Source organism: Choloepus didactylus, chromosome 4 (assembly GCF_015220235.1).
Source record: "Choloepus didactylus isolate mChoDid1 chromosome 4, mChoDid1.pri, whole genome shotgun sequence".
NCBI classification, from domain to species: Eukaryota; Metazoa; Chordata; class Mammalia; order Pilosa; family Megalonychidae; genus Choloepus; species Choloepus didactylus.
Window position 1 is genome coordinate 28,222,101 of NC_051310.1, and position 27,827 is coordinate 28,249,927.

Genomic DNA, 27,827 nt, shown 5'->3' on the forward strand with positions numbered 1-27,827 from the left:
AAATTCAATAAAGGTCCTTTGGTTGCAAGCAACAGAAGTAGAGTCTGGCTAATTAAAAACTGAAAAAGTTTATTTGAAGGGTGGGGGTGGGGGTGTGCTATTTAATTAAAGGGAAAGCTGAAGAATCAGGCTTAGAAACCAGGCTCAGAAAGGGCAGAAGCTACGGTAGCTGTTTTGTCTCTGGCAGGGACTCGCAAACGGTTTCTTCAGAGGGCCACCATCTAGATGAATGAGCAACAACCAACAAGTTTTTCTTTTTCATTTTCATCAAAAGTCAAATTCCAAGTCTGGGATTTATTGCTTTGCTGGGGAATGACGTCATGTCACTAGTTGTGTTGTGACTGGAACCTGTCACCTGTGTGTCAGTGCAGTGGTATGATGACTCAGCTGCTGGGGCAAAGGGCACTTCTGCTTATCAGAGCCACCGCCTGACACTTGTCCCATGCCACCGCTGTTGGTTTCCTTTTCCTGTGTTTATTCACAGCCACACCTTTAAGGGAGTGCACTCAATAAATATTTACCAAGTGCCTGCTAGATGCCAAGCATTATGCTAGACTCTGGAGTATATGATGATGACTAAACCAGGGTACAAGTAAAGTAAAATAAAACATAGATCTTGCCTTCAGAGAGCTCACAGTCTAGTAACAAGACAGTCTAGTAACAAGATACATGTGTTTCTTCTGAAAGCTGCTTTTATTGCCTTCTCTCTCTCTCTTTCCTTATCCTTCAGTCACCCAGTACAACACATTCTTTCATATTCTCGTTGTAATTTGCACTCTCACGTTTGCACACATGCATGCCACACTGAACTTCATTCCATGTAAGCAAGCTAAAATCTATTTGACATGCTTCTCTATCTAAATAAAAACAATCAACTCACATCACGTACTTTCTCTACCCCTCCATAACCAAATTTTAGGTAACAGTGCCTTACGTTAATGATAACAACAAAAACAACCATTTGATTTATTAAATGTCTTACGTGCAAGGTACTACGCCAGGCACTTGCCTACATTTTCCGTAACCCTGATAACCTCCTGCATGGACATTAGCCTCATTGTATGGGCAAGGAACCTTAGGCTTTGAGAGCTTAAATAATTTGCCCCACATCACACAGGCTATTTGTGGCAGATCAGAAGCCCACCCTCTCCATGCGTCGTGCTCCTTGTAAAGAGCTGTTAGCAGTGTTTGCTCTGATGGCTACAAGATGTCAGCAACCTGTAGACACCCTTTTGCTTCAGTTTGTCAGACAACTGCACATATAAATCCACATGGTTAACAGAGATTGCTGTCAGACACCATGGACCCTCTTTCTCACTTTAATGATTCTAGTTTGGAAATGTCAGTCAAGGACCAGGTCAGTCTTGCAAACAACTTCTGATCTCTTGTTTTGTAAGTGCCTTTATATTCAGCAGCACTAACCTGCTGTGCCATCAGAAGGTTGCTGAGCCTATCTCATTATCTATATTAAAATCTTAGATGCAGGCAAGCTTTACAGTTGCTACAAGAAGAGCCTGTGGGTGTTGAGAAAGTTCTGCTGTTTTGGTCCTATCTTACTGGGCTATCTCTCTGATTAATTTAATACTTATTACTAGCCTTCACTGTTGAAATTTTTAGGCAGATAGGGATGTGGGATGTTGATTAAAATGGGTATTGCTGTGAGCTGGATACAGAGGAGGCAGCTGATAAGGTTCATGCTTCTGAATGGTGTTTTACAAGGAGGCACAGTCCAGAGTGGCTGCTACTCCCTCTAGTCCTAGTATTTTTGGGTATCGGCTTCTAATCTTCACATAGCCTCTCAGACTAAAGACAGCCTAAGTTTTTGTCCAAGTGAGAAGGAACATCAAAAGCCAGTAAATCACTGTGGGTTTAGGATTTAGTATCAAGCTTTTCAGCCTCAGAAACTTAATTACGTCATTGTACTTAGAGATAAGCCTTTCTGGAGATTGACACAAATTTACAATAGGGAAGTATATATTTGCAGTATGACTAACACCTATTACTTGTTCAAAAACTAAAGGCTACCATAAATTGAATTTTTTCTGTTGGACAGGAAATGTGCTTGGATATTTACAGATATTATTTCCAGTTCTTACAACAATCCTTCAAGTTGTTGGATAATTATCCATGATACTGAGCAAGGGCTCGATGCCCAATGCACATAGAAGTCAATGCTGTGACACCAGGATTTCAAGAAAAGGAGTTTTATTGTGAGGCAGCCACACAAGGAGACAGGAAAAAGCTCAGATCTGTCTCCCGGAGTCTAAAGAGCTTAGGGTTTTTATAGGATTCAAACAAAGGGAGGCAGAGATAATGACATTTAAATTGGCATACATCAACTGGTTGTGTTTTGGTTGTGCAGGCCACTGGCCCAAGAAGCCCTGGAAACTGACAAAAGCCAGCTGGGGTAGACACAAACTGGCAGTAAATGAGGGCCAAGCATCTGGTTACAGCAACGTTATAAATCACTCAGTTAACGTAATATAACAACTATAATAATAAGTAAAAGAAATAAGCTAAAATAACAACTACAATTACAGGTAAAACTGCGTTATCAGTGGTTACAATCCCCCCTTATTTTTGTTCATTCCTTGATCTTGAGGGATTTGGGACAATGGCCAGTCTGGCTGCTTCAGGCTGAGGAGGGATATAGATATTATGGGGCAGAGGAGTGGAATTGTTTTGCTTGCAGATGAAGATATGGCTTTCAGAATGGGACTGGTCCACCATCATTATTCTGTTAGTTATCTTTACTTTATAGAGTTGGGATAAAATACAGAGACACAGTTTAAAGAATAGGATGCTGATAGTGGTTAAAGTGAGGATAGAATATATAGTTCTGAACCAAAATTCTGTTCCTGAAAAGAGCCTACTGAATAATCACATGAGGGAGAATTTATGTCTGTGGCATTAATTTGATTTTTCATATGAGTTAGTATTGTCATATTAGCAGATTCATCAGGTATAAAGGTACAACATTCAGTTTTTATTACAGCACATATTCCTCCCTGAGAGGCGGTGAGGATGTCTAATGCCGTTTCGTTTTGGAGAACTGCTTTGCATATAAGGGTGACCTCCATGTTTAGGAGATAAATACCATAGAGGCTGTCATTTAGGGATTACCTAGTAAATTTATTAAGGGCTTCAATGCAGATAATGACACCTCAATACATAGTGATGGAATGAATAGCCCTGCAAGATGATCGATTCAATGGAATATTGTTCGCATCCACCTTGCTTTTAATACGGACATATTGGCAATAGGGGAAAAACCATTATGAATGATTCCTTGGGTCTGTCAGAAACCTAATATACATCACCCTATCCAACCTGGGGGCAACCAGGGCCATAGCTTGTTACCGCATATCCATTGAGTTTCATTTGGAGCTACCCAATAAATGCCAGGTTGTCTTAACCAATCAGTCCCAAACCAGTCACTTCCTTGCAATATAATGGTTTGTTGGCATAGTTCAGAGGGTATTCAGACTCTTTTTCTGATATTACAAGGATTATGCTGTTGGGAATGATTCCTTTGCCTCCAACAAAGAGGTACCTTCTGACTTATATGGCCATATCCAGTCATATGCGTAAGTGTCCTTCTCTTTCCTTTCCCTGATAGTTAAGTTTTTTAACTTAAATAATTGCTCTGCTTGTTGACTGGCTACTTGTCCAGTCATTTCGTATGCGAAGTTAATTATATGTTCTGGGGCATTAATATTTTTGGACCAGTTACCTGGATTAACATTAGTTATATCTGCATTGCTGAGGATTGAGCCATGTTCTTCTTTAATTAAGGTTTTTAAGGCTATCCAGTCTGTTCCCTGGAGAGGTGAAACCCACCAGCATAGGCCAGGAAAACTGGTGAGTGGGAGTTGGCCACATACCCTGCAGTTAGATCTACTCATGGAGGAAGCATAGGAATATGCCCATTGGAGAAACATATTACTGTTTAGGGCTTCTTGGGGGAAACTAGGACTGAGACATATATATATTAGAATAGTGAAAAATCCAAAAAGATAATACATAGTGACAGTAGTCTCAGTTTTCTTTCTTAAAACAATTAAAGTGGTTTCAACCCTTGGGAAGCAAGCAAAGATCAGCCAGGGTGTGTAAGACAATAAGTATGATCCAGAAGACAATATGTATAAGAATATAAGGCTAAGCAGAACAATTTATATTTAACATTACCTTAATTTTTGTTTTTGTTTTTCTTAAAAAATTTTTAGATTAGTTATTGGTTTGCAAGTGTAACCTTTGGTGATGAGAAATCTTCTATGGGCCATAGCTGTGTTCAGAGATGGGTCTTCCAGGTCCATCTGCTTCTACATGTCTGTGAAGATAGTTTCCTGTTGAATTTCTGATTGGTGGAGGTGAGTCAGTAGTATAAACAGGAACTATTTTCAGAAAAGAATGACATATCCACAGCTTTACCCTGTAATTTAACAGAAGAGTGAGTGAAAAGCAAAATCTCATAAGGTCCATCCCCATGGGCATTTATTTCATTGGCTATATGGGTGCTGTCTTTTCCAGTTTGGGGGAAGCACCCAGTCCCCTGGATGAACATGATGCAAGTAGACATCAGTAGGAAATAGAAGATAGCTAGAGGCATATTGGTGTATAGCTGAGAGTATTGCCTCTGCAACTGTATACATTTTACAGTTTCTAATTCTTTGCATGATTATCTGCATGATTACAAGCCCACAGATGTTTAAAAAAGGGTCTCCCACACACCATTTCAAACAGAGCTTGCTTCTGGGAGCCACTCTTAGCCTTAGCAGAGCAATTGGCAATACCTTGTCCCAGGTAAGATTAGTTTCTTGGCAGATTTTTGCTATAGTCTTTTTCAAAGTGTGGTTCATTGTTTCCTGCAGACTGAGGTCTCCATGATGCATGCAGTTTCCAATTTATGCCTAAAGTTCCTGATAAATCTTGTGAGACTTTTGCTTTAAAAGCCCCTCCATTGTCACTTCAAATGGAAATTGAAGTCCAAATCTAGAAATAATTTCTTTGAGCAAGGCTTTAGCTACTTCAGAGGCTTTTTCTGTTCTTGAAAGAAATGCCTCTACCCAGCCTGAGAAACCTAGTAAGAATTTGACATTTCCTCTTGCTTTTGGCATCATGGCAAAGTCTGTTTGCCAGTCTTCTGGCACTAGACTCTAGTTTATACTCCTTTAACTGGTGGTGGTGATGGTCCAGTTTTGGGGTGTTTCTGGCACTACATAATAAAGAGCTTTGAGTAATCTTTTTGATGATTTTTAAACATGTTTGGTCCAGTAATATAATCCTTTAGCCATTGGTAACATGATGTCTCTTCCATAATGAGTATTTTGCCATCAGTAGGAGAGAACACTTTACGTTAGGTGCTCAGGGATTTAGACATTTCCTTCTCTGTCATAGATCCATCCTTCTTTGGTATCTTTAAAGGGATCATGATGACTGTTGTTTGGGTATGCTTTCCCACTTGGGAATCTCCATTCCTGAGCTCAAGTTAGGTTCACTGAAGAATAGGGGAGTTAAATTCCTGTAGGTCTCTGTGGGGTATCAAAGCCATTATTAGTTGAGGAGTTTAACTTTATCAACAACTTTTGCTTCTTCATCGACTTTTTAATTTCCTCTTATTGTACGTGCATCACCTTTTTGATGCCCAAAGTAGTGAGTTATTGCTAGCTTTTCTGGTAACATGACTGCTTCTACTAAGGCTAGAATTATACCTGCATGTTTTATTTCTTTTCTCCCTGACATGAGCAAACCTCTCTCTTTCAGTATAGCTCCATGTGCATGTACTATGTTAAAGGCATATTTTGAGTCTATATATATAATGACTCATAAATTTTTCCTAAGAGAAAAGCCCTGGTGAAGGTGATTCATTCTGCCTATTATGCAATGTATCTGGTATAAAGGCTTCACCTTCCAGAATTTCTTAAAGGGTCTGTATAGCATATCTAGCTTTTCGGGTTCCCAGTTCTATGAACTTGCTCCTGTCGGTGTACATCTCCAGGTCTGGGTTTTCTAAAGGCTGATCAGTAAGAGCTGGGCAACTGGAATATACTTCATCAGTTCTTTGAATACAGTCATGTATTGGTTCTCCTCCTCCACTTAGGATTTAGGCAGGAGGAAGCTTTTAGTATTATATTTGGATTATCAATAAGATGGCTTGAATTTCCCTAGTTGATAAGCCGTGAGCCAATGCTCACCTTTTGTTCTAATAAGGACAAAACACAGCGTGGAGTATGGAGGGAATGGGCTGCCCTAGGGTGAATTTTTCAGCTTCATTTAGGAGGTTACCTGTAGCTGCAACTGTCCTTAGGCACACAGGCCATCCTTGAGTGGTGGTGTCTAGTTGATTAGAAAAGTAAGTTACAGGACGCGGATGCCTGCTGTTTTCTAGATTCTGGGTAAGAATTCCAAGCCCAGTTCCTTGCCTCTAATGTACAAAATGATCAAAAAGCTTCTTTGGGTCTGGGAGTCCAAGGGCCAGGGCCATGATAAGTTTTTCTTTTATAACCTGGAATGCATTTTTTACATTCAGCAGTCCAATTTAGAGGCTTTTGATCTGACCCCTTTAGAGCTTCATATAGCGGCTTAGCTATGAGTCAGAACTTTGGAATCCAAATTTGACAAAACCCTACCATTCCTAAAAATCCCCTAAGATTGTGGACAGATGAGTAGAAAAATGGGGACAAAAGAAGTAAATGAATAATGGGGGGTGGGGTGGGGGTGGTTTTGGGTCATCTTTTTTTTCTTTTATTTTTATTACTTTTTTTGGAGTGATGGAAATGTTCAAAAAGTGTGATGAATGCACAACTATATGATGATACTGTGAACTCTTTGAATGATTGTACACTTTGAATGATTGTATGGTATGTGACTATATCTTAATAAAATTGCAAGGAGAAAAAATCCTCTAAGGTGTTTTCTGGTGGCTAGTTTTGCCATTCTAGCCAGGGCCTCCCTCTTGTCGGGCAATAAATTCCTTTGTCCTTTGAACAGTTCAAAGTCTAAGTTGCTGATGGTTGCAAAATTTGTACTTTCCTTTTAGAAACTTTATATCCCTGATCTACTAGGAACTTTAAAGTCTGAATTGTATTCCTATCTGAGGACTCTTTTGATAAGCTGGCAATTAAGATGTCATCTACGTATTTCAATAAGTCTCCTTCTTGTAAGTAGAGCTCTTTTAAGTCTCTAGCTAAGGCTTCTCCAAAGAGTGAAGGGGCATCTTTAAACCCTTGTGGGCGAACAGTCTAGCAATATTGTTGCTTTAGTTTGGTATTTTGATCTTCCTGTTCAAAAGCAAAAAGGTTATGAGACTCCAGACTGCTAGGTATGCAATAAAAAGCATTGTTTAAATCTAGGACTGTGAACCAACCGAGATCTGCTGATTGGGTGGTGAGCAAAGTATATGGATTTGGAACTACAGGATGAATATCTTCTACAATCCGGTAAATAGCTTAGAGATGTTGTACAAATCTGTATTCATTCAAAGTGCCTGGCTTCCATACTGGCAATATTGGAGTATTATATGGAGATTGACAAAGCCATTTTAGTTGGTATTTTAAGAATGTCTTAATTAGTGGCTCGATTCCTTCCTTTGATTCTAATTTGAGGGGATATTGTTTAATGTGACGAATCGTACCTGGCTGTTGTAGCTTTACCTGGATTGGTTCTGCAGTTTTTGCTCATCCCGGCTTTTCATCTGCCCAGGCTTTTGGTTTTACTGATGACTGGACTTCCTCTGAAGTTTCTTTAGTAGCTTCTGAAAACAGCAGAGCAGCTTGTAGGGCACAGGCCTGCTCTGGAGGTACTTCTATGGTTAAATGTTTTGGAGACAAGGTTATTCGAGCATTTAATTTGGCTAGTAACAGAGGCACTGGACATTCAAGGCACATATGGACAACTATATTTTAAGGTTTTAGCCCCAATTTGACACTCAAATGGTTTCAGAAAGAGCCGCTGGGCACTCTTTCCAGGCACGCCAGTTACAGCTACTGTTTCAGTTGAAATTGAACTTTGCTTTTTATTTGGTACCAAGTAAGCTGCCCTGGTATCAGTGAGAAAGTCAATTAATTGTTTTCCCACCTGTACAGTTGCCCAGGGCTCCTGGTGGGAGATTGAGAGGAGAGATGAGTCTCCCAGAAGAGCCCCTGGGCCCCTTCATTCTCGCTGTTGACAGCATCCCATTGGGGCATCTGGAGTTTGGGTCTCCCAGTGTCCCTCAGAAACCAGTCCTGGGGGCACTTGGGACAATTCCTTTTCCAGTTTCCTTCTTTGCAATAAGCACATTGATTAGAACCTAGAGTCTTTGGACTGGTTTGGTTTGTAGGTAGTCATTGGAGACCCTGGGGTATTACCTTTTCAACTCCCAGTCTATGGTTGTTTTGTCCAATAATTGCTCTAATTAAGACAGCTTTTTTCAGGTTTTTGTCTTCCTTGACCCGGTCCTGGTTGTTGTAAGCTTTTAAAGCAACCTCAGGTTGTGAGGTGGATAGCCCTAAGCTGTCTTAGGCTAGGACATTTCATCTGATGTCTGGTGCATTCTGGTTGATGAAAGTCATGTTTATCAAATTCACATTATCTAATTGCTCTGAGTCTATGTCGGTGAACTGTCTACATGCTTCAAAAGTTCATTTAAGAAAAGCTGAAGGGCTTTCCTTTGGCTATTGCCATATTTCTTGCACCTTTTTTAGGTTTCTAGGCTCTGGCACTCCTTTCTGCAGTCCTGTTATTATACACTCTTTACAGTCGTCTAGCTTGGTCCTGTCACCAGGATCGTTTGGGTCCCAGCATGGGTCAGTGGTTGGTATAACTTGATTAGCTTCTGAATATATAGGATTGGTTGGGTAGTCCCCATGCAGTCTATCAGCTTCCTGCTTTGCCTTTTCTAATACTGTTCTTCTCTCTTCTCCTGTTAACAGTGTTAAGCAGGGCTTGTGTGTCAGCCCAAGTTGGATTATATATAGCAAAAGACTGAAGCAAACAAATTTCCATTTTCCTTGGGGTCATCCCTGTAAGTAGGATTGTTGTTTTTTTCCAGTTAAAGAGATCTGACATTGAAAATGGTGAATGCACATACACAAATTCACGAGGCTTTCCCCGATCGTCTAGTCCTGTAGGGGCTTGTCTGACAGGGAAATAGCCTAGCCGGCAGCTCTGCAGTTGGGGCAGTAACTTCCCAGCCAAATTGAGAACGCTGACAGGTATGGGGTGGAGAGAGTGCCTTTCTGTGTATTGGACATAGAAGCTGGTTCTCCCTCTATGTCAGGCACGGGGGCCGGTTCTCCCTGTTTGCCAGGCATGGGGGCAAGTTCTCCCTGTATGTAGGCACAGGAGGGTAAATTGGGGCTGCTTAAAGTTTCCCAGGCCCCTCTCCTAATAGCAAATAGAGGTGGAATGGGAGGCAGCGGAGTCATACTAAAGAGGTCCTGCAGAGTTCGAATTCAGAAAGACCTTACTTATCACTGTCATGATTTTACACCTTTCCTGGAAAATTCTTTATTCCGATCGAGGGTGGTGAAAGACTATGTAGTTCTTCATCCCATTTTTCTTCCCTATACAGAACAGGATGGTATTACAATTAACGGACCCATTCTCTGGCCATTAATTTATATTGTGGCCTGACTCTGATTTATATTGGCCAGTCTTACATACAAAAGAAAATCTTTTTCTTCCATTTCATAAGTTCATAGCAGAACATTGGCCAATTATTCAATATACATCCTAAAGGGTTACAATCAGGTATGCTATTTATACTTTCCATGATTATCTAAAAACAATTGATTTTACAATATTAGCAAGTATTATTGCAAACACAGTACTAGTACTTTACAGATATCCAAATAATCTAATAGCCAGATCAGAACCAGATCAGATATAGAATCCAAAAACTAGATCAGAACCAGAACAAATACAGAGGTAGGGGCAGAGGAGATCATTGAGGAAGAAGGGACCTGGGGACTTGAGCCCCAGGCACCCTTCCTGGCATCAGTTCTGTCTTCCCACTTACTCACTGATTAGACGTCCTGAACCTGGAACTTTTTCTTGTCTCAAAATAAGATCACATCTGAAAACTAGAGTATGGGTTACAAGAAGTGGGGGAAGGGGTAATGGGGAGTTAAGAAATGGTGTAGGGTTGCTGTTTGAGGTGAAGGGAGATTTCTAGTAACGGATGGTGGGAAGGTGATAGCATTACAACATTCTAAATGGTTGATTAATTCCCACTAATGGAATGCTAGGTAGGGGGTGGAATGGGAAGATTTAGGCTGTATATATGTTTCCACAATTAAAAAAAAAAATGTCTAAATAGATGACAATTGAATGCCAAGGATGATATTGAATGGGATCTGAGGATGGAGGACAGGAGGCTCAAAGGGACACAGTTGAGACATAAGAAAAAAAAAAAAAGAAATATAGAATGTAAGCTTTGTATCAATGTTGAATTTCTTGAACTTCTTAGCTGTGCTTAATGGAATTGCATAAAAGAATGTTCTTGTTCATGGGAATTGTATATGTGAATTACAGTGTTTGTTCAAGGATGTGTGCAGCTTGCTCTCATGTGTTCAGAAGACAGAGCAATAGATGATGGATGATAGATAGGGAAGGAGGGAGGGAGGGAAAGAGAAATGGGCAGTGTGACAGCATGTTAAAGTTGGTGGATTGGGGTAATCGGGGGAGGGGGGGTCAGGGGTATTCTGGAGTTCTGTGTATGGGGCTTGTATTGTTTTTGCAACTGTTCCTATAACTTTGAATTTATTTCAAAATAAAATTTAAAAAATATATAGCACCAAGCACCCCTCAAAAAAAACAAAAACAACAAAAAAAATAAGACTGCATCGAAGGGTCTGTACCACCAGTGGGAACGAGGCAGATCGCCAAGCCTCCAGACAGACAGGTCTAGGAGGCCACTTAGGGTGGGCAACCAGACAAGCCTATCCTGCCAGGGCCACAGGACCTCATGCAAGGACCTGGGGACCATCAAAGATCCTTCATGGTTGCCAAACTGTTACCAAGCAAAGGCTCGTTGCCCGATGCACACAGAAGTCAATGCTATGAAACCAGGATTTCAAGGAAAGAGTTTGTAAGGCAACCAAACAAGGAGACAGGAGAAGACTCAAATCTGTCTCCCTGAGTCTAAAGAGCTTAGGGTTTTAATGGGATTCATACAAAGGGAAGTGGAGGTCATGACGTTATTTAAGTTGGCATATATTGATGGGTTATGTTTTGGTTATAGTTAACAGAAGGTGTGCAGGCACTGGCCTGAGAAGCCCTTAAAAACTAACAAAAGCCAGCTGGGGTAAGCACAAACTGGCTGTAAACGAGGGCTATAAATAAGGGTCAAGCATATGGTTATAGCAGTGGTATAAATCACTCAGTTAACATAAAAGAACAACTATAATAACAAGCAAAAGAAGTAACTAAAATGATAACTACAATTATAAGTAAAACTGCCATAGTCAGCAGTTACAGCCACATTTCACAAATGCAAATATTGAGCTGGCATCCAAACCAAGTATTTTTAGTTCCAAATCTTGACCCCTTTCCACTCTGCCTCAATGCCTTAAGACATCCTGTCTGCTATTACATTACCTAACTGAACTGTCATCTCCTTTGTCAGTTTGGCTTCAGCCAACCAGGCAAAATTATCAATCACTTCCTTTTTGGGTTCACGTAGCAGTTTGTATATACCTGTTAAAGCAGCTTGTATTGCATGGTAATTGCTTTCACTATGTTGTAATTGGTTGTTTGTCTGTTTCCTCTGATAGACTCTGAACTTCTGTAAGGCAGTAATAGTGTCTTATTCATATTTTCATTTTAGGCCTACCACAGTACCTGGCAGTGTGGTGTAATGGAAGGCCTTAAACTTTGGAGTCAGATGGGATTAAATCTTTATCTATTTTTACTAACATTATATCTCTAGTGTGTGGTACGTTGCCTGCTGGCATGTAGTATTTGCTCAGTAAATATTTAATGAATGAATGGATATGATCTTGGATGCTATTTTTTCCTCTATGAATTTATTTTATTAAAAACAGGATAATGACAGAGAATTGGTGTGGGAATAAATCAACTAACCAAACCAGGATGTGTTATTGTGGCTTCTTTTACTCAGTATGGTTTTCATCATGTTGCATGCATAAATAGTTCATTTATTTTTATTGCTATAGTAGTATACTATATGAATATGATACAATTTGTTTATGCACTCTCCTACTGATGGTTATTTGGATCTTCTCCAGCTTTTTACTACTATGCATAGAGCTGCTATGAACATTCTTGTGCAGGTCTTTTTGTGGACATATTTTTATTTCTCTTGGGTACCTACTGTTATGCCTCCTAAAAAGACATGTTCAAGTTCTAAACCCCAGTGCTATGAATGTGAATTTATTTGTAAATACAGTTTTTGAAGTTGGCATTAGTTAAAATGAGGTCAACCTGGATTAGGATGGGCCCTAATCTAATATGACCGGTGTTCTTATAAAGAGAGGAAATTTGGACACAGAGCTAAAGAGAGAGGGAAACTGGTGAGACCGAGATTGAATTCTACAGCCAAAAGCTAAGGAGTGCCATGGATTGCCAAACACTCGCCATAAACCCGGGGTAGGCATGGAATCAGTTCTCCCTTTAAGAGGAAGCATGGTAACAGCCAACACCTTGATTTCGGAATTCTAGTCTCCAGAACGGAAACAATAGCATTTCTGACAGTTTAAGCCAATTTGTCTGCAAATTGTACTTGTACTGAGCAAACTAAGGCACACCCATAGAAGTGGAACTGTTGGGTCATAAAGTAGGGTGAATGTTTAAAATTTTATTAGAGACTGCCAAACAGTTTTTCAAAGTGTAAAAACAGCTATACTCTACCAACAGTGTACTCCAATGTACTCCAGTTGTCCCACATCCTTATTAACACTTATAAAATTATTCTAATTTTAGCCATTCTGGTGTGTGTGTAGTATCTCATTGTAGCTTAATTTACATTTCCCTAGTATCTAATGATATTTCATACCTTTTCATATGCTGATTGGCTAGTCATATAGCCACCTTTATGAAGGGCCTATTTTTTATTAGATTGTTTACCTTTTTATTGTTGATTTGTAGGGGTTTTTTATGTACTCTGGATACAAATGCTTTATCAATGGTTTTCTTTTACCTTTTTAAATAGTGTACTTTGATAAATAAATTGATGAAGTGCAATTTTTAATATTTTTTCTTTTACTGTTGGTGCTTTTTGTATCCTAAGAAATCATTACCCCAAGGTCATGAAGATATTTTTCTTTGTTTTCTTCTAGAGGCTTTATATTTTGACTTTCGTATAGATCCAAGATCTTTCTCAGATTGATTTTTGTATATATAGAGAGGACAGGGTTAAGATTCATTTTCCCCTTATTGATATATAGTTGTGTCAGCACAGTTTATTGAGAGGAACTTTCCCCACTAAATTTCATGAAACATGCACAGTTCTACATATAGACTCTCCATTCCATTAGCCTATTTATCTTTCCTGTTATACTGTCTTAATTACTGAAACTATAGTAAATCTTGAAATTTGGTAATGTGTGTCCTCCAGCTCTTCTTCAAGATTGCCTTGGCTATTGATAGGCTTTGATAGAAGTTGAAGCTGCTCAATTTCTACCAAAAATTTTTTTGACTGGGATTTTGATTGGGATTGCATTGACTCAATAGATGAATTTCATGAAATTCATCTTAGTTTTTGAGTTTTCAAATCCATGAACATGGAATCTCTCCATGTATTAGGTCTTCTTTAATTTCTTTCAGCAGTATTACTCATTTTCAGTGCAGAGGTATCTTACACATCTTTTATTCAGTTAGCTTTTATTTGATATTTTTAGACTGTTGTAAATCATATGTTTAAAATTTCATTTTCTAGTTATTTATTAGTATTTAGAGATACAATCAATTTTTTTAATAATGACTCCGTATCTTGAAACCTTCTCTTAACGTTTCTGAGGGCTGCCGTAAATGGAGGCTGTGCCAGTACCACAAATTGGGTGGCTTAAAACAACAGGAGTGTATTCTCTTACAGTTCTAGAGGCCAGAAGTCTGAAATCAAGGTGTCAGCAGGGCCCTGCTCTCTCTGAAAACTCTAGGGAAGAATATCTTCCTGCCTCTTCCTGACTTCTGGCAGTTACTGGCAGTCCTTGGTGTTGTTTGGCTTGTGGCAGCGTAACTATCTCTGGTACCATCTTCACATGGCCATCTTTCCTCTGTGTCTTTTGGTCTTCATGCGGCATTCTCATCTCTGTATGTGTGACTGTCTCTTCTCCTCTTAGAAGGGCGACAGTCATGTTGGATTAGGGCCCACCCTAATTCAGAACGACCTCATCTTAACTTATTACATCTGCAACAGCCCTATTTCCAAATAAGGTCACATACACAGGTACCAGGGGTTAGGACTTCAACATATGTTTTGCCAGGACACAATTCAACCCATAGAACCTTGCCACATTCACTTATTCTGTAATTTTGTTGATTTGGGGGGGGGAAGGGGTTGGGGGGGGATTGGATTTTAAGTACATAATGAAGTCGCCTGTGATGAAAGATTTTGTCTCTTTCTTTTGATTTTTTCCCACCATTTTTTGCAATAACTAAGTCTTCCAGTACCATATTAAATAGAAGTGGTGAGAGTTTCACTATCAGCTATGTTTGCTGAGTTTTCTAGTATATGTCCTTCAGTCAGAGTTGATGGCAGTTTTTCCTTCCATTCCTAGTTTGCTGAGAGTTTTTTCTTTAATAAGTGTTAAATCAAGTACTTTTTCTGCATTTACTGAGATGACCTCACAATATATTCTTGCATAACATATTCATTCTATGCATAATTGGATAATTGCCATAATATCCTGGGGGTAGCAGTTGGGGGTTGCCTAGGATAATAGGAGTCTAGGCATTTATATAAAAGCCTCCACTACAATCCTGGTGCCATACATATTTTGGTATCACCTGGCCACCATCTGAGTCCTACGTTTAACTTAAAGACATTTTGGGCTGTTGTTAATTTCAGTTTCTCCTTCAGCAATCTTAGCACAGATGTCTCTTACTTTCCTTTTTCTTAAGCGCCATTTTTTTTCCTTCTACCTAATAAAATTAATAACCTCATAATCCAACTACTTACATAATGCAGGGGTCTTTTAGCATCAGTATTACCTGTCTCCTGGACTATGAATCACATTCAAGTCCTTCTGTCTCTATATGCTTGGGAACAAAATATTTAAGGATATATCACCAAACCAACAGATGCTAGAACTTTGGGTGGTTTTGATTATTTCTTTCACTTATCTATATTTTCTAAATTTTCTTCAGCCATTTACTTGTGTGAAAAAAAAACAAGTTGTTAACATTCTATATAATTAAATGACACATTAATATACTGTAGGCCTGCTCCTGTCAAATGTATCTGAAATTACATCTAGGTCACCTTGATTTTGTCAATAACACATTCACAAACCACTTAATGGTGGAATAAGCTCTTCTTTATTGATCCTCATATCATTTAATTTCAGAAGATGCTCATTTTTCTGCGTCCCAATTTAAGATTCCCACAGGAAAATCACAGCGCAGTTCGGTTCAACAGGTGTTTATGTGGCCTATCTCCTTGTTTTAGTTTCTGGCCTGCTAAAACAAATACCAGACAACAGTTTGGCTTAAACAATGGGAATATATCTGCTTATGGTTTTGAGCCTAGGAGAAGTCCAAAATTGAGATGTCAGCAAGGCAATGCTTTCATCCCAAAGACTGTGGTGTTCTGGGACTGGCTTTTGGGCATCCTTGGTCCTTGGCTCTTCTGTCACATGCACATGGTGACGATTTCTCCTTTCTCTTCTGGGTTCCACTGACTTCCAGCTTCTGGCTGCTGCCCATAGCTTCTCTCTCTGTGACCTTCTCTATAAGGACTCCAGTCATGGGATTAAGACCCATCTTGATGCATTTGGGCAATACCCTAACTGAAGAAACCTTATCAAAAAGTCCTATTTACAATGGGTTCCCACCCACAGGAATGGGTTACGGTTAAGAACTTGTTTTTCTGGGGTACACAGCTCCAAGCCACCATGCTCCTTTAGGAACTTTCTGGCCAGAGTGGTAAATAAGCACACACAGATCATGCCTGTATTAGGATCTTAAGTGCCTGAAAGAGGTAAAGATCAGCCCTGCTTGGTTGCTGAAGGACTCCCAAGAGATCAAGTCCAAGTTCAGGGTGACTGCTCAGAGAGAATTCTTTCTAACCTTGGCTTTTAAATTCTGGCGTTTTTGTCCATCTGAAGCAGTTGAAACTTTAGTTGTGACATTAGAAGAAGCCTCCTTCCAACTGGCCTGTAGATGTCAGCTGAAGGATGTGGAATAGGGATTGGAGATAAGCTGTTATTTCCATCTGCTGTTTACTTTGTTTCTGTGAGACAGGAAGTCATCTGGAGAGCCACAAGTCTTAAAAGAAAGTTCATTTTCCCTTTCTGGAAAGGCAGTTGTCACTCACTGGCCCGTCATCAGAGCGGCACTTCATTGCTGGGTTAAAGAGCCCCCCAGGAGGTGTTCTTGGTTACTTTCTTATCAAAATAATCTCTCTTTTTCTTTCTTTCTAATTACAGGTTCCTGATACAGGGAATGTTTTCTGTTTTTCCTCAATACTTAATATGCCTGCCAGTGAATATCAGTTATTTTCATTGTCCTGTATTAATTATTAAAATTATTTTTTTACAAGGCCAAAAATAAAAATCCTCAAAATGAAGGAATAAGTGCCCTCTTTCTCTCTGTCATCAGTAATGAAAAAAATTTAAATTGTGTGGCACATCATATTTTACAAATGGCATTCACATGTCTTGTTTGGGCCTCACAACCACACTAGCTATGGTATGGTGGATAGACCAGGTAATTGTTATCTTGTTAAACAGTAAGGAAACTGGGCCTCAGAAATTAAGTAAGTTGCTCAAGATTAGATCGTTCTAAAGATGTTGAGCCATAAGCACTATATCAAAGTGATGAAGACTGAGGTTTGTGAACACAGATCTGGGTTCAGATCCTAAAGCTGCCTCTTATAAGCTCTGATGCTGTCCAAGTTACTCACCCTCTCTGTGAGTTAGACTAGGGACAGTGACAGGACCTTGCTCATGTGGGTGAAACCAGGATCAAATAAGATAGTCATCATAAAGCTGTGGGCAGAGCACCTGACATGCACGAAGTGGTTGCTGAGCACCAGCTGTGCCGCTTTCTTGACCCAGTGGTGTGGGTTATTATCCCTTTTCTACTTCTAGCTACGTCTTCTGCCCTAAAACCTGCACACTACTCCAGAAGTCACCAAAGAACTCCAGACACACTCCAGAAGCCACAGGGCTCTGTGTTTTAGAGACTCTAATCCCAAAGGAAATACTATGAAGAAAAACTCATACCATGAAGATCTGTTTCCTCAGGTCAGTTTTGCCCTGATGCTGAAGACATTTTCTGGCTGTCTCCTCTTACATACCCCCTGCCATCTTACCCTAATCAGTAATCTTAAATTTTTAGATGCACTAGTTACATTCTTCCTCTCTCAATATTTTAGGGACTATTTACTTATTTACTTAACCATTAGTAAATTTGTGCTGACTAGTCTGTTTGCTACATTCTGCTTTTGAAGATAGGATAGAAATTCCTATACTATACAGTGAATTCTCTTGAGAAGTCTTTGAGGAAGCAAACCTCTGAGTTTTGTGTTTTGCATCGTGTGCTATAATGTAAATAAGGCTCTTGCTTTGAGGTGGGCAGAAGATGCCACATTTATGTCCTTAACTTCTGTACTGGTTTGTATATATTATGTCCCCCAGAAAAAAGCCATGTTCTTTGATGCAGTCTTGTGGGGGCAGACGTATTGGTGTTGATTAGGTTGGAACGTTTGGATTGGGTTGTTTCCATGGAGATTCACCCCACCCAACTGTGGGTGATGACTCTGGTTGGATGGTTTCCATGGAGGTGTGGCCCCACCCATTCAGTGTGGACCTTGATTGGTTTACTGAAGCTCTATAAAAAACTCAAGACAGAAGGAGCTCACAGTTAGCTGTAGCTGAGACAGCTGTTGGAAGCTGATGCAGACATTTTGGAGAATGCCATTTTGAAATGCAACCTAGGAGCAAGCAGACGCCAGCCACATGCCTTCCCAGCTAATAGAGGTTTTCCGGATGCCGATGGCCTTTCTCCAGTGAAGGTACCCTTTGTTGATGAACACTTTATGGCCTTATGACTGTAACTGTGTAACCAAATAAACCCCCTTTATAAAAGCCAGTCCATTTCTGATATTTTGCATTCCAGCAGCATTAGCTAACTGGAACCACTTTCCTCATATATGCAGTAAAAACAGAGGACAACAAATAACCATACTTATCGATACTGTGTTTCTGCCTGCAAAGGAGATTGATTCTGATCCCCAGGAATTGTCCTCAGTGTAGGTTACAGAGGTTTCTGTTTTGAAAGAGTGAAGGGGTATGTTTGTCAACATTTCAGGGTGTGTCACAGCCTGGCAAGAAGCTTTAGATTTGAAAATAGAAGTCTTGATCCCATTACCTCATGTCAGATTACTAAAATCCAAGATTGTAAATGCCAACAGGAATCAATTCATTTCATGAAACAAATCTTTAGTTTTGATCATTCTTTATCTAGTATCACACTTTTGTATTACTTTTCACATATCCTGCAGGCCCCCACCAAGGCAGCCAGATTTTGCATATATGTACTGGAATTAATGTATTTTAGTTTTCTTCCCTTGTCTTCAGACTCTTTGGGCATTCGTAACGCTTACACTAACAGCTCGGTTAGATACTGCCAACAACTATTTGTACTCCCTGTCTTCTCCACTGCCTATTTGAATGTTGTTCCATGAAAATTCGCGGCCCAGAATCTTAAATAAAAAATGTAGCCTCCAAAACTATATGCAGAACAATCCCTACTTTGTAAATACATGAGTATTTAGAAATGTGTATGTGCAGAGAGGCAGCTGGAAGGAAAAACTATGATGGTGTCACAGCCCTAGGGGCCTTTGCCACTCAAAAGACCAAAGAAGATGCCAAGCATTTTCTGAAACATGAACTTTATTTGGGGCTTACTCACAGGGAGGCAGAAATCAAACAGCTTTTCTCTTCCTGGGCGGCTACTGCTTTCTCAGGGAAGTTGGCCATGCGATTGAAAGAGGATAGCAAGCCAGTCATAAGGGTTTAAGACAAAGACATTGTTAAGGGTGGGAGAGCATCCTGTGACATGGGGGTGGTGCAGGAAGGAAAGAATTATAGGATGGGGCTTTGTAAATAATCACAAGCGTGATAACACTTGGGGGCCAGGAAGCAGCTAGACTAGATTAACATTGTTGCTCTTTTGTGAGACCGCAAGTTTCTCACCTCCTGCTAACTTCTCGTTTCAAGTTCCAAGTTACCCTTTTTCTCTTCACTGGCTTACAAAGATAATAGGTTAAACATTAGCTGCCTAGGTCATGCAGACTGCTGTGCACCAAGGTCCGCAGGCCTGTTTTGTTCAGGCCAGGGGCTGCCACAGATGGTGACATTGATCATCTTGGGTGGCAGGGTTTTGGTGATTTTAATTTCCTTTATACTTTTCTATACTTCCAAATTTTCTAAAATATAACTTCCCTAAAAGTATCAAAAAGTTTAATCACATGATGTTTCTAGAAACCTTATATTTGTTTATAACTCAGTGACTAGGACATTTACCCAACTGATATCTTTTGGAATGAATTCACATGCGAGTGCGTTAGATTCTGTGTGCCTTAAATCCTGAATCATCCCCATCTGAGGCAAAGAACACTCAACTGTGTGGTCCTGGGGACCAACTGGGGACAAATCAGTTAAATGACATCTGTCAGTTCAGGATGGATAAAGGTATAAGAGAGTTCTTGCCCTTCTACTTGCTTCTATTCTCTGTTTACTTGATTTCATTTCATTTCTTGGAAACCCTTAAGGTCTGGAAGACTGTTGAAAAGGTCATGGCCTCTTTGATTTGGTATGTCAACCAAGCCTCTCAACACAGATCTATAGTTGTTATAGGCAAGTTTTGGTTTAATACGTCTGTAAATGACTCCTATTCCAAGACTGCTCTCTGCATTTTTATGGTCTTCTCTCTCTAAAATGTACCAACTGCCTACCTGGGACCCACTCAAACAGCATGAGAAATTGTAGAACTCATTTAGAGCCTAAAACAACCTCCATGCCTGAATAATAATTAATAGGCCTTACCATTCAGTGGTTGAACACTTCTGAACATTCAGAAGCATGCTCACATCTATTATTTTATTTTTGCTTCCAGACAACCTTCACAACTCTAGCTGTAGAGCTAGAACAGGGATTACAATTCCCATGTTACAGCGAGGGAATAGTACACAGAGGCTTGTCCAAGACCACAACGAGTTTGTGGCAGAGCCAGGACTAGAAATAAAACCTCCCATTTCAGGACTTTAACAGAGGCCCCACAATGTCAAATGTCTCTTTCCAGGATCTTCAGAGAGTACCTGGATTTTAAGGAATGATCATGAGAACAGTAAAACCAAATACTTATATAATGTTTACTACATATACTTTACATACATTAACTCGCTTGTTCCCACAACAATGAAAAAGATGAGTGCTATTTATGCCCATTTTACAGTTGAGGAAACTGAGGCCTAAAGCGTTTAAGTAGCTTGCTCAAGGTCATAGAGCGACTGAGGTGGAGTGGCCAGGATACGAACCAGCCTGGAGCCCCACTCCATGATGTGACCACCTCACAGTACTGCTAAGAGGGGGTCGGGTCCTATCTGCTTCCCACCTGTTTATGCCTAGGGTGACCCAGGCCAAAGACAGAACTTCTGGTGAGTCCCAAGATCCCTTTCCTCCAAGCATACAGATTTCAAAGTATGTCTCGTACTACTTCAACAATAAGGAAACTGTTCTGTATCCTTGTGGAAAGAGCAAGGGAGAATAGAGAAGAGCAATAAAACTGAAATGATCTAGCTCAGGAGTCAGATAAGATTGGATGGTCTAGGAATTTTTATCTGACTATGGTTCCTACAAGGATCTTTTATTTATTTCCTGTTTGGCTGTTCAGGAGCTTAGATTGCAAACAGATGCCTGCTTTACTAACTTGAAGCAAACAGGATTTACTTTAAGGACAAGTTCACTTACAGAATCAAAAGAAAAACTGAACACTGGCTTTGGGAAGTTGATGTTTCAGCTTTTACTGTGGAGCAAACCACAGTAAATGGCTCAAAAAACCATTTGTTTAGCTCATGATTCTGGAGATTGGCAGTCTGGGCAAGGCTGAGCTGGGTAGTCTTATTCTTTGCTAAGCATGGCTCATCTCAGGGGCTTACTCATGGGTCTGCAGTCAGTTGCCTGGTTGACTAGGGTGCTTGGTTCTCCTCCACAGGTCACACATTCCCCTGCAGGCTCATTCACGTGATGGTCTCAGGGTTCCTGATACAGCAAGATAGGGCAAGCCCAAGGCACGAGCACTCTTCAAGTTGCTACTTGCAGCTTGTTTGATCTTGACTGTAACAAATTACATGGCCCAACTCAGAGTCAGTGTGGGAGGGAATGATGGCCCAAGAGCCAGGAAACAGAAAGGCTCTGTGATCATTTTTGTCATCTCCTTCAGGAACGTTGGCAGCTGTATCCGCAAGAAGTAATGTGCAGCACTAAATAATTTAACTTGTACAGTCAGTTTATTCAAACACCACAATTACATGGAACTTTGAATAGGGAGTGAAATCTGGTTGGCTTGTAAAGGTTGGTGTGAAAGTATGATATATGCCAAAGTAATCTGAGCAGAGAATAAAAATGTATTTGCAAAGCCCCCATGAGGGAATGGGAAAAAATATGGAAATATTAAACTTCACCACCTGGGGAATTACTGATATTCTCACAAGCACTAGCAACTACCAATTTAGAACAATGAGCCCTCGATCTTGGGACTTGACTTATGAAGCTTGTTACTACAAAGGAGAGTCTAAGCCTCCTTATAATTGTGCCTAAGAGTTTCCCCCAGAGAACCTCTTGTTGCTCAGGTGTGGCCTCTCTCTCTAAGCCCACTCAGCAGGTAAACTCACTGCCCTCTCCACTACATAGGACATGACTCCTGGGGATGAGTCTGGATCCGGCACTGTGGGATTGAGAAAGTCTTCTTGACCAAAAGGGGGAAGAGAAATGAAACAAAATAAAGTTTCAGTGGCTGAGAGATTTCACATGGAGTCGAGAGGTTATTCTGCAGGTTATTCTTATGCATTATATAGATATCACTTTTTAGTTTTTAGTGTATTGGAATAGCTAGAAGGAAATACCTGAAACTGTTGAACTGTGACCCAGTAGCCTTGATTTTTGAAGATGATTGTTTAACTATGTAGCTTACATGTTGTAACTGTGTGATTGCGAAAACCTTGTGGCTCACACTCCCTTTGTCTAGTGTATGGACAGATGAATAGAAAAATGAGGACAAAAATTTAACGAATAATAGGGGGAAGGAGGGTGGGATGTTTTGGGTGTTCTTTATTTGTATTTTAATTCATTTTATTTTATTTTATTTTATTTGGAGTAATGAAAATGTTAAAAAATTGATTTGGGTGATGAATACACAACTATATGATGGTGCTGTGAACAATTGTACACTATGGATGATTATATGGTATATGAACATATCTCAATAAAACTGAGTTGTTTTTTTTGTTTTGTTCTATTTTTATAAGAAATTTTATTTTGAGATAAATTCAAATTTACAGGAACAGTTGCAAAAACAGTACAAACCCCATACATAGAACTCCAGCATACCCCGACCCCCCTCCCCCGATACCCCGATCCAACACCTTTAACATCCTGTCACACCACCATTTCTTTCTTTCTTTCTTTCTTTCTTTCCCTCCCTCTCTCCCTCCCTATCATCCATCATCTATTGCTCTGTCTTCTGAACATACGAGAGCAAGCTGCACACATCCTTGAAAAAATAATATAATTCACATATACATTTCCCATGAACAAGAACATTCTTTTATGCAATCCCATTAAACGCAGCTAAGAAGTTCAAGAAATTCATCCTTGATACAAAGCTTGCATTCTATATTTCCTTTTTTTTTTTTTCCTTATGTCCCATCTGTGTCCCTTTGAGCCTCCTGTCCTCCATCCTCAGATCCTGTGCCAGTTTGAATGTATTGTGTCGCCCAAATGCCATTATCTTTGATGTAATCTTGTGTGGGCAGATGTTATCAGTTTTGATTGGATTTCTCTGAGTGTTTCTTTAGAGATGCACCCCACCCAGCTGTGGGTAATGATTCTGATTGGATAATTTCCATGGAGGTGTTGCTCCACCCATTCAGGGTGGGTCTAAGTTGAGTCTCTGGAGCCATATAAATGAGCTGACATAACAGAAAGAACTCAGTGCAGCTGTGAGTGATATTTTGAAGAGGCGCTACAGCCAAGGGGGAGACTTTGAAGAAAGCACAGGAGCTGCAGATGAGAGATAGTTTGAAGACGGCCTTTGAAAGCCGACTCTTGCTTCAGAGAAGCTGAGAGAGGACAAATATCCCAAGTGCAACTAAGGGTGACATTTTTGAGAAACTGCAGCCTAGAGAGGAATGTCCTGGGAGAAAGCCATTTTGAAACCAAAACTTTGGAGCAGACACCAGCCACGTGCCTTCCCAGCTAACAGAGGTTTTCCGGACACCATTGGACATCCTCCAGTGAAGGTACCCGATTGCTGATGTGTTACCTTGGACACTTTATGGCCTTAAGACTGTAATTGTGTAACCAAATAAAGCCCCTTTTATAAAAGGCAATCCATCTCTGGTGCTTTGCATTCCAGCAGCATTATCAAACTAGAACAGATTCCATTCAGGATCATCCTTGGCATTTAATTGTCATCTATTTAGACTGTCTTTTTTTTTTTTTTTTAAATTGTGGAAACATATATACAGCCTAAATCTTCCCATTCCACCCCCTCTCTAGCATTCCATTAGTGGGATTAATCACATTTAGAATGTTGCAATGCTATCACCTTCCCACCATCCATTTCTAGAAGTTTCCCTTCACCCCAAACAGAAATCCTACACTCATTTCTTAACTCGCCATTGCCCCTTCCCCCAATTCTCAGAACCCCTACTCTACTTTTCATCTCTGTGGTCATATTCTCTGATACTTTCTTTGTGTTTACCATGGGGCTTAAATTTAACATCTTAAATCTATAACAATCTTGTTTTTCTTTGATACCAACTTAACTTCAATATGACACATAAACCATGTTCTTATACTCCCTCATTCCCCCATTTTTATGTAGTTCTTGTCAAAAATTACATATTTTACATTGAGTCGAAAACCACTGATTTATCATTACAGTTTATGTATTTTAGATCCTGTAGGAAGTAAATAGTGGAGTTACAAATCAAAAATACAGTAGTATTGGTATTTATATTTACCATGTGATCTTTAGTGGTACCCTTTATTTCTTCATGTAGTTTCAGTCAGTTGTTTAGTGTCCTTTCCTTTCAGCCTGCTCAACTCCCTTTAGCATTTCTTATAGGACTGATCTACTGGTGGTGAAGTCCCTCAGCATTTTTCTCTGTTGGCAGGGATCCCTTCAGATTCTGAAGTAGGGCAGGTCTTTTATTAGCAAAATCTCTCAGCATTTGTTTGTCTGTGAAAAATTTAAGCTCTCCCTCAAATTTGAAGGAAAGTTTTGCTGGATAAAGTATTCTTGGTTGGAAATTTTTCCCTCTCAGAGTTTTAAATATGTTGTGCCACTGCCTTCTTGCCTCCATGGTGGCCGCTGAGTAGTCACTACTTAGTCTTATGTTGTTTCCTTTGTCTGTGGTGAATTGCTTTTCTCTTGCTGCTTTCAGAACTTGCTCCTTTTTTTCAGTATTTGACAGTCTGATCAGAGTATGTCTCGGAGTGGGTTTATTTGGATTTATTCTATTTGGAGTTCGCTGGGCATTTATGCTTTGTGTATTTATATTGTGTAGAAGGTTTGGGGAGTTTTCCCCAACAATTTCTTTGAATACTCTTTCTAGACCTTTACCCTTCTTTTCCCCTTCTGGGACATCAATGAGTCTTAAATTTGGACATTTTATTTTATCTGTCATATCCCTGAGATCCATTTCGATTTTTTGATTTTTTCCCCATTCTTTCTTTTGTTCTTTCATTTTCTGTTTTGTGGTCCTTGAGGAGGCTGAATTGTTCTTCAACTTCCTCTAATCTTTATTATGAGTATCCAGAGTCTTTCTAATTTGGCCAACAGTTTCTTTTATTTCCATAAGATCTTCTATTTTTTTATTTACTCTTGCAATTTCTTCTTTATGCTCTTCCAGGGTCTTCTTTATGTCCTTTATATCCTGTGCCATGCTCTTCTTCATGTCTTTTATATCCTGAGCCATGCTCTTGTTGCCTGTCTGTAATTCTTTGATTAATTGTGCCAAGTACTGTGTGTTTTCCGATCTTTTGATTTGGGTGTTTTGGTTTGGGTTCTCCATATCATCTGGTTTTATCATATGCTTTAAGATTCTCTGTTGTTTTTGGCTTCTTGTCATTTGCTTTACTTGATCCCTAATTTGACAGAACTGCAGCTTGGTGGCATACACTTTCTCTAACTAACCAGCAGATGGCGTCTGTGAGTCACCTATTCCCCTCAAGTAAGTTCTCCCCCACTTTGTCTTTGTGGTGTGTGGGCGTCTGATTCTTGTGGGGTCCAATTGGTGCACCAAGTTTGGGTGTGTTGCTGGTGCTGTCCGCCCTGAATGTGGGGCGTGTGTCTGGGTGGTTAGGCAGGCAGGACAGCTTTAATAATCAAACCTCCCAGGTGTTCCCAGAGATTTAAGGCTGTTGCAGGAGCCCAAGCCTTCATTTCAGTCTTTCCACCGATTGTCTCTACCGCTGACCCACAAGTCCTTGGTATTTGCGTAGGGTCCCTGGGATTTCCGAGCAATTCCCCCTTCCTAGCTGTGTTCTTCCAGGACCTCTGCTGAGGGAGGGCTATGCCACGTCACTAGTGCTCACCGGCCCGCCAGGGATGCCCTGGGTCACTGGGCCTGTGCATGGGTGCTCCCAGCCTGCTTCAAAGATGGTTGAATGGGACCCGTTAACTTCTTCCTTTTCGCACAGCTCCGCCCTCCCAGCTCCGGGACAATCAGCCATGGGTGTATTAAAGGTCACTGTCCACGGCCAATGTTGTGGCATGTGCGTGGTGCTGTGGGAAAGATTCCCCATCACACTGGGTTTCTTGGCGCGGCTCTGGGCTGTGGGTCTGGCCCCAGGCAGGAGCGTCCCCCGCCCGCTGGGGAGATGGCTGCAAGGAATGCATTTTTTTTTCTCCTTTTGGCTCCCCTCTGCTCCTCTGGTACCGAGACAATCAGCAGCAGGTGTGGGAAGGTGTATCCTCCATGCCAGACACCGAGGCGTTAGCCCAGCCCGCTCCCACCGTGCTTCACTGTGCGGCTCTCCCTGTTGTATCTGTAGCCGCTCCCGGGCTTTTTTTTTAAAAAAACTAGTCTCCAAACGCCAGCCCACCATTTCCCCACACCGCAGCGCGGCCGTGGGACTTTCAGCCAGCTCACTCACTCGTTTCAGAATGCAGGCTCCTGGTTTCACCAAATACACATTCCCTGTGGATTTAGCAGACCTTGTCCGGCTGGTGCATTGCTTGCAGTGGTGTTCTGGGTCACTTTCTGGTTTTTATCTAGTATTTTTCAAGGAGGTGTTTTTTTTGCCCCATGTCACCTAGCCGCCATCTTAGGTTCTCCTCAAAACTGAGTTTTTAAAAAGAGAACTAATGTGCAGGCTCTTCAGGAGGCCTCAGTATGAATAACTCAGTTCCCACCATTTTTCTGCGCTGTGTCAATCCAGTCAAGATTTCCAAACAGAATCCGACTTTGCTTGGGTCATATGCGTTCTGGATGGGGCATCCTGACCGACAATCCATGACAACTTGAAGGCGGGAGGGATGCAGGGCAGGCAGTATAACATGGTGTTCACTGAATTGACCTTGTCCTTCCCCTCTGAACCATGTGGATTTCTTTTCCCTCTGAGAGTGTTGAAAGCAACAATGACAATCTCAATCTGTTAATGAGCAATAGGGGATATTAAACTTTTAACTCAAAAGACACTTTCTATAAAACCAGGATAGTCCTGGCACGTCTCACAGACGTCCCCTCTTGTCATCACTATGTATTCATTGGGCACCAAGATTATAGCCAAGAAAGGGACATGAAAAGGCTGGCACTCTGATAGTGGGGTCACGTAATCCTTGACCTGGCAACAATTCCAACAGTTATTTGTTTAGGTCAGTTTCATAATTTCTGCAGAATTGGGAAGCTGGTTTTAAAACCTGCTAGAAAACAAGGAAGGGTGGTGATGAGGTCAGTGTTTGGCTAGATTTCAGGCAACTGGGAAAGCCTGAGATAGGCTATTAGCATTGCCACCAGGAGCTAGGGGATTTAAGATTGAATTATTGCCCAAATGACAGAAGGGCTTAAAGGGAATAATAGATCTCCTTATTTGCCAAGAAAACTTTCCCTTTGGACTGGACAACTAAGGCCATTTTCCTGGTTACAATAACCCACTCTTCAAAGGATAGGTGGGAGGTGATATCTTTGTGTGTGACCCCTTGCTAAGTATTTGAAACATGTCTTGTGAACTAAAACACTTCTCCCCAAAAGTTTGATGTTTCTTCAAAGGTTTGATCATAAGTTCCTTATACTACCTGTCTACCTATCTATATCTCTCTGTGTGTATATACTATAATTTACTATAACTTTATAAATTACAAAAATATTGTAGCAGTCAGGGTTCTTCAGAGAAATAGAACCAACAGGTTGTATGTGTGTGGGTGTGCTGTGT

At 40.5% G+C, this 27,827-nt stretch overlaps 1 protein-coding gene across 5 annotated transcripts in view; it reads left to right on the forward strand.

The window, feature by feature from the left end:
* Window positions 1-27,827, forward strand: part of STON2 (stonin 2) — a 188,615-nt gene that overhangs the window by 130,674 nt on the left and 30,114 nt on the right. Inside the window, exon 1 of one of the 5 annotated variants that reach the window (XM_037832143.1) lies at window positions 7,063-7,159. The exons of 3 other annotated variants lie outside the window; for them this stretch is intronic. In XM_037832143.1, the coding sequence (XP_037688071.1) occupies window positions 7,126-7,159 (34 nt within the window). In that variant the 5' untranslated portion in view covers window positions 7,063-7,125. Of the gene's footprint in view, window positions 1-7,062; window positions 7,160-25,580; window positions 25,625-27,827 lie in introns of those variants that run through there. One more of the 5 variants, XM_037832144.1, reaches the window with a different exon arrangement.